At 50.4% G+C, this 10,474-nt stretch overlaps 1 protein-coding gene across 2 annotated transcripts in view; it reads right to left on the reverse strand.

Moving 5' to 3' along the window:
* Nucleotides 1–10,474, reverse strand: part of Spns3 (sphingolipid transporter 3 (putative)) — a 53,082-nt gene that overhangs the window by 5,041 nt on the left and 37,567 nt on the right. For both annotated transcript variants that reach the window (XM_021177738.1, XM_021177739.1), the window contains one exon: nucleotides 2,101–2,166. In XM_021177738.1, the coding sequence (XP_021033397.1) occupies nucleotides 2,101–2,166 (66 nt within the window). The remainder of the gene's footprint in view (nucleotides 1–2,100; nucleotides 2,167–10,474) is intronic.

A 10,474-nucleotide genomic window follows, 5' to 3' on the forward strand; every position in this document is an offset into this window, starting at 1 on the left:
TCCCCTCCCCTCTCTCCTCTCAGGCACCAGCTCCCAGGAACCCATAGTCTCTCCCTCCCCCCCCCCCCCGTTAGAGCCTCTTTGCTCTCTCTACCAAGAGCTGACCACCTGAATGTCTCCTGCTGCAATTTCCTCACAGCAACCAAAAGAGAAGTTCACCTCCCGCTTAGGAGCAAGCACAGGTAGGTACAGGGGCCCTTCCTCCACTTCCTGCACAACCTGTCCCCACATACGTCCTTCCCCTAACCTGCTTTCTCCATGGGACCTCAGTCTCCACACGTGTCCCCTCCCTGGTTCCTGCAACTTGGCTTTCTGCCATGTCTGCATAGTATACTCTCTCTTGTAAACTTGTGCCCCTCTAAATTATGGGAACAGAAAGGGCTGCACTCCATGCCACCCCCACCCCATCTAGTACAGGAAGATCACTGTGGGCCACTGGACTTGGGGGAAGGCAGGAAGGCAGCGGGAAGAGCATGGAGCTAGCTAGGGCAGAAGCCTCGAAGCCATGAAGGGCTCGGAGAGGCTTCTGAGCCTAGGCTGGCTGTATGTGGTCAGCTAGCTCTCCCATAGTCCAGATTCTAGCTGGCCCCCAGAGCCACCCTCTCCCTCCCTCACAGTTGTGGGCACACTCCTCGTTAGCACTGCAAAACGCCTGGCTCTGTCGGGTTAATCATTCCAGCAGAGATAGACACAGGGATGCCATGTAGCCTTCACATATCATCGGGCCCGTCATGTGGAAAAGGGATCACAGTGGGGGGTAAGCGGAGGAAGCTGTGGGGGGCAGGTTCAGTGTGGCTTGAACCGCCTGAGAGAGGATGAGCTATGTAGAGGGTGGGTGTTCCCTCCAGCCGTCTCATTCACCCCACTAGGCAGGTAATGATTAGACCTTTTTATGGGCAAGGAAACTGAGGCCCAGGGCCATTTGCCAGGCCTGTGGCTGAGTCTGGCCTGGAGCCTAGGTCTCCTGTGCAGAAGGAGGGGCAGGGAAGACTGGCTATATCTAGTGATATGTTTGTTCACTAGAGCCAGAGACAGGGCTGAGCCTGAACCACAGCAGGCAGTGAACATCCTGTCAACAAGGTGTTCACTCAGATCTTGTTGTCTGATGAAATGATATACATCTCCACGGTCCTTCCAAACCGGAGACACCTTTAGGAGACAGAAGAGCCATGGGAACCTCAGGGTCACAATAGAAATTCTACCCATTAACCCCTGACCCTGATAGCGGGCTAAACTTTCTGCAGGTCGTCTCTTCCTGCACTCTCACAACAATGGTCCTAACATTCTATCCCCGTTTTCCTTATCAGGAAACCAAAGCTCAGAGATACAAAGCAACCCATTAAAGTCACATGGCTCGTGAGTGACAGAGGGCAGAAGCAAGCTGAAGCCAGGGGCTGTCTCTGGAGATTGACTCTAGCCTGAGCCTCTTCACCAGACAGCTGCTGGCCAGGCCACCCAGAACCCTATACCCAGTGCTAGACCGTGCCAGTCTGCCAGGAGACAGCAGGAGGGCCCTCGGTGTTTCTAGACTTAGGAGCCTTGTTATCAATCAGAGTTCACAGTTTCATAATGTTCAAAGTCCTTGTGGCTCCTCAGAGGCAGCTGAGAGGCTGAACGCAGGGCAGAGCCAGGGAAGGAGCAAGCTGGACTCTGGACACCAAACCCATGGGGTGAGAACAGCATTAGGTCTTATCATAGCCAGCTCTTCAAGGACTTCATGAGGTGGGATGGGCTGGAACCAGCAGGCTATAGTGGCTAGTGCTCCAAGTCCAGCGTCCCTCTCTATGTGACTCTAAAGTACAGGCCGAGAAGCCCACTTACTGAGAAGTGGGTTTGGCAAAGAAGGAAAGAAAACCTGTGTACCAGTCCTTGCTCGGAGCTTTGCCACTGTGTGACCTTGGTCCAGGTACCAGCTCTCTCTGGGCTCCCATGCTTATATGCAGGGATGATAGAGGAAACCCTTGCAAGTGTTTGAAAGGAGATGTTTTGTGTTTAGAGACTGTGAAAAGTGACCTTAACCCCTACCCCATGGTCTCTGAAGTCCGTCTCAATTCCCAGGCTACTCAAAAGTGCCAGGACCAACATGTAATCCATACCTACCAACAGGATATCAGCAACTACCGCCCAGTTACAAGATAGAAGGAGCTCCCCGAGGGCCAGGAACACCTGTGGACAGAGGATGACCTGGATGACTGCCCCTGCCTCAGGCACCCACCCCTCCCACAGTTCCTCCATAATTGTGCAGAGTGGAAACTGAGGCTCCCCTAGAGGAAAGCACTATGAGACTGGTAGGTGGGAGGAGCCTGGAACGGCAGCCCCCAGGATAGATAGGCAAGTTGCCACTGAGACCCCAAGATGAACAGCAGGTCTGAGAAAACTCTGGTTCATAGCCTCCAGGACCCAGCCCTTGGGGTCACCCATGGAGCCCCAGAAGGAGGAAGCAACGCGACTACTAGAACATTTCCAAATGTGAAGACTCAGGACAAGAAGGCCGAGGTCTCAGCTCAACCACCTTCTGTTTGCTTTCTCTGGAGGACTACATACGCCAGTAAGCCCCCCAGGACCCTCTCAAAAGGCTTCTCTCAAGCACCTTTCTTAGACCCCACCCTCCAGAGCAAGCCTTAGCACAACCATTGTGCAGACACAGGTAATTTCTAGCCAAGGCCAAGGCTTTTCTCAGGTCATAGCTGGTCCAGGGCAAAGCCAACCAGAAACACAAAGCTTCGGCCCCTGTCCAGTGCCACCCTCGGCCTGGCTCCCGGCATCCTCTCCTGCTGGCCCGTCTTACCCAGCTTTCTGCAGTTTTACCTCGCGCCAGCGGATTAGGAAAATCCTCATTCCCCTCACTCAAGAAGAGCTTAATGAAGCAAGCGAAGAAAGAGGACGAAAGGCTCACCTCACCCAGCTCTGGAGAGCTTATTGCCAGGGTGGAATTAGTCATTCCTGGAGTCACGGGGCTATGTTCAAAGCAGCACAGGCTTGGGAACTCAAAGGCTTGATATCCCAAAGGCAGAGAAGTGAAAAAACACCACCAAAAAGAACACCTATTGCATGCCAGGCATCACCACTCCGTTACCCATCTTGGGTCAGGTAATTTGATAAGGTTATCATCATACCCATTGTCACAGATCAGATCACCAGGCCCAAGGGTCACTTTCCAGAGATGCCCTTTCCTCTGTGTCTGGCTTGAACATGGTGAGATTGGGAAGGCCTTTGGCCTAAAGAACTCCCAGGGGCCTCCAATGGCCACTGTGCTTTCAAGGCTGGTGGGGGAATCAGATGAGGAAGGAGTTCTGGGCAGAGGTAACCCTGCCAGATATAGAGGGGCATTCAAAATGAGCTAGAAAGAGCTGCAGGAGCCCACGAGACAGAAGCCCTACAAACAATGCCTGGCAGACATCTCTTGTGAGCAGAGGCAGGAGGCTGGAATGTGCTGCCACACTAGGTGGGGCAAGAGAATGACCTGATCTGTTGAGAGAAGAGCAGAATAGAACCTAAGTGGCTCCTGTGATCTTGCCACCCAACCCAGCTGCCTGTGGCTGCTGCTTCTGGCCCTGGGTACCCTAACTGGGAGGCCCTTGAGGTCAGGGTGGGTCTCCTTCTAGGCCTAGGACAAAGGCTGGGCACCCACAGTAGTGGGAAGCAGGAAGTCAGTGGTGGGCAGGACTCGGGTGAGGCCCAGGCAGACCACAGCCCTGCATTCCATCTTGACAGGGCCTGTCTACCCAGATTCTGGACCGCACGAAAGCCTAGCCCAGAGCACCTCCCCTCCCTATGATGTCCCATCATCTGTCCACCTCTACCTGGGCCGGAAGCCTCTCCTCTCCACATACTTTAGGCCACCTTTGAGTCCTCTCTTCATTCACACAGGCTGGACACCCACTGCCATAGGAACATACCCTCCTGTGTCGTGTTACCCTTAACTCCACACCCACAGGACATCCTGAAATGTACCTTTTCCTTCTTCCAGCTGGACTAGGGTGGATCCTGGTCCCAAAATAGAGCCCCTTTAGAGGGAGGCTGCAGCCACAATGGGGCCTTTCAAGATGAACAAGCTGCCTAGGGGTGCCAGGTTTCCAGACATACCTGGAAACAGGCACTATGCCACCAAATCCATCACTCTACTTGCGGCTTTGAGGGGCAGAGGGCCGGTGGAGAGAGCCTGCCTTCTAATCCCATAATTACTGAGGCTCTCTAGGCAGGGAAAGCCCAGCCTTCTGGGCTCAAGGAGTGCCATTGCCATAAAGGGTGGGACACCTGCTTGGGGACCTTGGGAAGGTCCCCCACACCCACCTCGGGGCTCTTGGTTTCTCTCTGCACAGCCTGGACAGACCCTAACATACCATGCTTCTGCGGCTAGAAACCCGGTTATACACATTTGTGCACACACACATATATTACACACACACACACACACACACACACTATACAGGTGTAGATATAGAACTCCAGTTTTGAAGAATTTGGTCAACTGCTTATCTCCCATGCCCAAGTCCCTCTTGGACAGCCACATACGTTGACATGTCCCCTAACTTGTTTCCCTCATCCCCTCCACTGTTCCTGCCCACTGTGGCTGAGCCAGACAGGACACAGGCACAGATCTGCTGACAGCAGCTGCCAAGACGCTTTCCCTTAGATTCGAGGCAGGCAAATCCCAGAGCCTGCTGACCTTGCATGACTTCTCCTTGTGCATCTTACATGGTCCTTCACTCTGTCTCCTCCTGTCCATTGCTGATGGCTTGATCCAGGCCTCTCCGGTTTCTCAGGCCCTATCATCTCCCCAACACCTCCTAGAGGGGACTTCCAAAGGGGAAATCTGATTCTGCTTTGGTCTCTTCTTTGGGATCAGGTGGCTTCCCTGCACCCTGACTTAGTTCCTGATGGGTAGGAGATCCTGGGAACACTGCCCAGGGCCTGAGAAATGACCTGTGCTGGAGAGCCCCTGACCTCTGACCTTTCATCCCTGAGCTGGGCCAGTGGCAACCTATATGTCTGGCTTTAGTCATCCCAGCCACAGAAGCCTGCACACACACCACCATGTTTACACTGGCAGTTATCCACACACACATACCAGATGCACAAGCAACAACATAAACATACAAGGACTTCTGCACATATAATTACATATATGCAATGTCTCACACACATGTATGTAAGCTTCAATACACATGCACACACACACCACTCAAAACCTGAGATATACATACAACACTCCCATATCACATGTATATACATATGAAGGCAACAGAGGAGATATATAAAATATCAAAACACGTGTGGTACTAGCTATGGAATTCTCTAGGTAAGGTCCAGCTGCTTGGGAGGCTAAGGAAGGTGACCACTTGAGCCTAAGAGTTTGAGCCAGGCTGGGCAACATGGCAAGACAAAACCCAAACTACACAATGAATGCACAAATTAATAATGGTGTTAGCACAGTCACAGGCTAAGCACTAGCTGAAAAGTAGCCTACCATGTATTCCCACAATGCCACTGTGACCAGCAAGTCACACACACACACACACACACACACACACACTTGATCTGTATATATCCTGCACAAAACATATACACACTGATGCATGAAGGGTACATCCTGGACAGGGACAACCCCCAAGAACCTAGATCTTCAGTCTGAGCCCACCTCACCCTTCAAATTGAGCACTGACTGATCCTTGATGAATAGATCCTAAGACCCACTGGGAAGAAAGAAGACCACTGTCTCCTCTGGACTCATAGGAAAAACCAAGAGAACCTCCCCCACTTATGCAGCAATGCCACATTCAGCATGGTTGAGTCAGCCAGAACAGACCCAGAGTACAGCCTGGCCGCCAGCAAGCAGCCAACCGTGTGGCTGGCATGCTCTACCCATAGGCCAGACAACCTGCAATGGCGGGGACTGGCCTGGGGGACAAGGGCACTGACTGGTCTCCAGAGTCCATCAACCACCAAACAACCTCGTAAGCTGGCAGCTGGAGAGTGAAGCAGCAAGCTCTGAAGCCCTCCTGGGGAATCCTGTCAGGGAGGGAACTTCCTTTATGGGCTGTGCTGCCATGCACAGAGAGACACCTGATAGATCTTAGCAAGATGGTGGGCCTCTTTAAGCCCCACTGAGAAGGATCTGAGGGTGGGGTGATGGTTACTCAAGCCCAAAGAGCAGAAAGCAAAGAGGCTTCTCCCAGAAGTTCTCGAGGGCAGTGTTGGGGAGTGTCAGGAGAATTCTGAAGATCTGAGGTACCGCTGCTGGCACTGTCCCAGGAGTCGACCCTCAGATGGCTCGTGACCACAGCTCTAATGGACATATCCTGGCCGATCCCAGACAGCCTTGGGAGTTCTCAAGGCTGAAAAGGATAGCCACCTCAGGTGATCTTAACTGCCTCAGGGATGCCCACACTGGCTAGGCTCCATTCTACCTTGGGTAGGGAGCCAATTCGATGTCCTGATCAAGTTTGAGTTGGAAAGGGCCTTAGAGGTCATCTGGAGAAGCTCCCAAGTAAAGATGGTGGCTCCAGGAGCCAAAAGCAGTAAAGCAGGGAAAAGAGTTTTTCATCAAAGACAAAGAACAAAATCTAATGAAATAAACATTAAATGCTGGCAGGCAAGCAGAAAGGCCAATGATTCTGCAGTGTGTGCTGCTCAGTGTCCTCCTGAGAGCCACTCTACAAAACCTCCTCACTGGAGTAGAATACAGCCTAGAGACGTCCTTAACAGAGAGCCAGTGGGACAAGTGGCTGCAGAAATGGAGAAAGTGAACTTTCCTGCCCTGCCTCCACCAGCCAGAAGGCAAACCCCCATTCCAGAAGGGGGTGCACCCACCAATTACACAGAGGAGCTCTGCTGCGCACTGCATTTACCTAAATCCCGACTAGGAGCAGAGCCCAGGTGCTCTAACAAAGATTTCCTACTACCTGGTTCTGTAATTTCCTCAGGCGACAGAAAAGTCTACAGAGCCTAATGTTCAACTCAAACTACAGCCCTGATGCAGAAGAGGAGAGCCACAGAGAAGCCTGGACCAGAGTCAAGAACTCTGAAAGCACAACCAATGCAGTGTCTGGGCAGAGCTACCCACATCAAGGGTAGGGGGATGTGATCTGTACACACCAAGGGAACTGTGTAGACATATAGGAGGGGAAGGAGGGAGGAAGGAATGGAGGGGGGGGAGGAAAGAAGGGAGGAGGGGAAGAGGAGAAAAGGAGGTAGAGAAAGAAACACATAAGGAGGAGAAAAACAGAAGGAGAAAGAGAATACAGAGACTGAAAAGACATCGAAAGAGAAGTTAGGAGAACCTTGTCTAAGGCCATACCACCCCATTGCACCTGATCTCTAATAGGAAGGATAGAGAGATAGCTAGGTGCTTAAAGGTGCTCTGTTCTTCCAGCACCCATCAAACAGCTCAGAAATGCCTGCCTGTGACTCCAGCTCTAAGGGATCTGACACACACCCTCTTCTGGCTTGCATGGGCACTGCACACATGTCATACACACACGCACACAGCATGCACTCACAATACATATAAAATAAAGTTAACTTTTTAAAAGGGGAAAGAAAGGAGAAAAAAACAACAAAAAAGGAGAGAGGGAGGGAAAAAGGAAGGAGAGGTAAGGGAAGAGAGAGAGGGAGGGAGGGAAATAGGGGAAGAATCCAACCTAGAAGGTAGATGGTAAAAAAAGGGACACAGACCTTCTTATAATTGCTTCAGACTACAGAGTAATGTAAGAAGGATATGAATCCAATGCAGACAGTTATCACTCAGTAGGATAAGACATAACAGGAGATGACTTACCTAAGGAAATATTACTAAACGGAGGAGGAAAACCACAAACAACATCAACACAGAGCTAATGTATTGAAAATAACCTCACTTCCTGGTGGTTGCTAAGAGGACACAAAGAAAAGAATCACAGAAGTGAATGACATGGAGGGTGAATGAGGAGGAGCAGGGTTCTAGGTCGAGGGAGGTAGAGGCATAGCATGGAGGAGGGGCCCGCCCTTAGGGCCAAAGGTTTGGGAGCCTTCTCACATTTCTTCTCCTCCCAGTACCAGTCCCAATCATAGCCCAGCACAAGGAAAAGCAAAGCGATAAGCCTAAGAAACAGTCAGAGAGATAAAATGAGGAAGGACGGGCTACTGACTCTGCAGAAGGAAAACCAGACATGACCAACTCTGAGGTGTTGTGGAGTGCCTACCTGGGGCACACTTGCTGGCTGTGAGGAGTGGCCTCCTTAAGCCCTTGCCCTGTAATCAGTCCCCCTTCCCCTAGAGTCAACTGTACCTGGCAACTTGTTTTGAATGAGTATATTACAGCAAAGGGGGTGGGGTAACCTTCCTGTGAGTGGGCTATAAAATACTCTCTTCCATCATTGTCCTCTATGCTTGGATGGAGCAATCCGTTAAGTAAAGGAAGTCATTGATAGAGAGTGTAGTTCAATGGTGAAGACAATGCCTATTTTGATTGAGGCCAAAAAAAAAAAAAAAAAAATCCACATATCAAGAAACTGAGAGCCAACAAGTAGCAGGAAAGGGGATTCGACACCCAAAGACCTAAATCCTGCCAGTAGCCATTAGTGATCCCAGCAGCCTTCCCCAGCTGAGCTCGCAGTTGAAACAACAGACTTTGAGCTAATATCTAAGTTGCAACCTTGAGAGAGACAAAAACCCAAGTAACCCACATAAACTCTGAGACAACAAGGTTTGTTTTATACTGCTGTATTTGGGAGTGATTTGTTACACAGCAATAGAGACTAATACACCGACTAAGCTATTGGATTTCAAGAAAAAATAATGAAATATCTGGGTACCCACAAGGGGGAAAGAAAGGATCAACACTATGGATGTTTTGTTCTATTTTGTTTTGTTTTTCCAGCAGGGTTTCTCTGTGTAACAAAGCCTTGGTTGACCTGGATTCACCTTGTAGACCAGGCTGGCCTCAAACTCACAGTGCTGGGATTAAAGGTGTAAGCCACCAACACTCTGCCAACATTAAGGATTTTAAAGATCAAGGCTGGACATGGTAGCATATACCTTTGTCCCAGCCCTTGAGGAACAAAGGAGAACCTCTGTGAGTTCCAGGACAGCCTGGTATACATAGTGAGTTCCAGGACAGCCAGAGTTACATAGTGAAACCCTTCTCAAAAAGAAAAAAAAAAAGTTAAAATTTAGAAAAGGGGGTGCAGGGGAGAGCTGAGCACTAGGGCACATGCTTGTAACCTCGTACTTGGGAGACGGAGGCAGAGGATCACTCGTGTGAGTTTGAGGCCAGCCTGGGATGTGTGGTAGAGACAGATCAGAGGAACTAACTCTTTCCTAGAAGCAGGAGGCCTGGGGCTACACACAATGAAGCATCATAAGAGGATAGTTCTGGTAAGTACTGTTAAGGATGATAATGGGGGTTGGGGGGCTGGAGGGAGGGCTCAGTGACTAAGAGCACTTGCTGCTCTTTCAGAGGACCCAGCTTTGTCAGTGTCTACATGGTGTTCACAACCGTCTGGACCTCTAGTTACTGGGAATCTGATGCTTTCTTCTGGCTTCCGTGGGCACCGAGAATGCACATATGTATGCATACACACGTTTAGGCAAAACGCCCATACACAAGAAAAAAATTAACTTTGGTGCTTGGGTCATGGCTCAGCCTGAATTCGGATGCCCAGTATCCATGGAAAGAGGCTGGTGTAGGGGCTTCTGGGTGTAATCCCACTGCTCCGAAGGCAGAGCCAGGGAAAAGGGGGATCCCTGGGCCTTGTTGGTAAGCCAGCCTAGCTGAATCAGTGAAGCCCGGGTTCAGTGGGAGAGCCTGTCTCAGAGCCTGTCTCAGAGGGTGGAGAGCAATAGAGGAAGTCATTGGATATCCACCCCAGGCCTCAGATGCACATGAAAATGAATAAGTAAACAGTATATTTAGGGAATGCTAATTTTGTGATAATTCCTTGAGATATACATCTTGATATTTATTTTCTTTGAATAAATTCAACTACTGGCAGCAAGCCACTCACCCATTTGAGTGACAGTTGTCAGGTCCCTCTCCATGCCTGGCTGCTCCCAGCAGGAAAATGTCAGCCAAGAAGCCCGTGAGCAAACAACAGGCCTCCAAGACAGCCTGGCCATATTTGAGTTTTGTTTTTGTTGTTGGTTGACTTGATTTGGTTTGCTGTTGTAGTTGGGAAGATTGTAGTGGGTCTCCAAAAACCTTGATATGTGTAGCCAAGGATAACCTCAAACTTCGGATTTTCCTGTCTCCACCTCCAAGCTCTGGAATGACAGACGTATACCCCTATATTCCATTTATGTAGAGTTATGGATCAAACTCTCATGTGTTTAGGCAAGCCCTCTACCAACTGAGCTACATCCCCAGTCCTGGTTTTACTGTTTGCAGTTAAAACCTCACTAGAAGCCGGCGGTGGTGGCACACGCCTTTAATCCCAGCACTTGGGAGGCAGAGGCAGGTGGATTTCTGAGTTCAAGGCCAGCCTGGTTTACAGAG

This window comes from Mus caroli, chromosome 11 (genome assembly GCF_900094665.2).
Source record: "Mus caroli chromosome 11, CAROLI_EIJ_v1.1, whole genome shotgun sequence".
NCBI classification, from domain to species: Eukaryota; Metazoa; Chordata; class Mammalia; order Rodentia; family Muridae; genus Mus; species Mus caroli.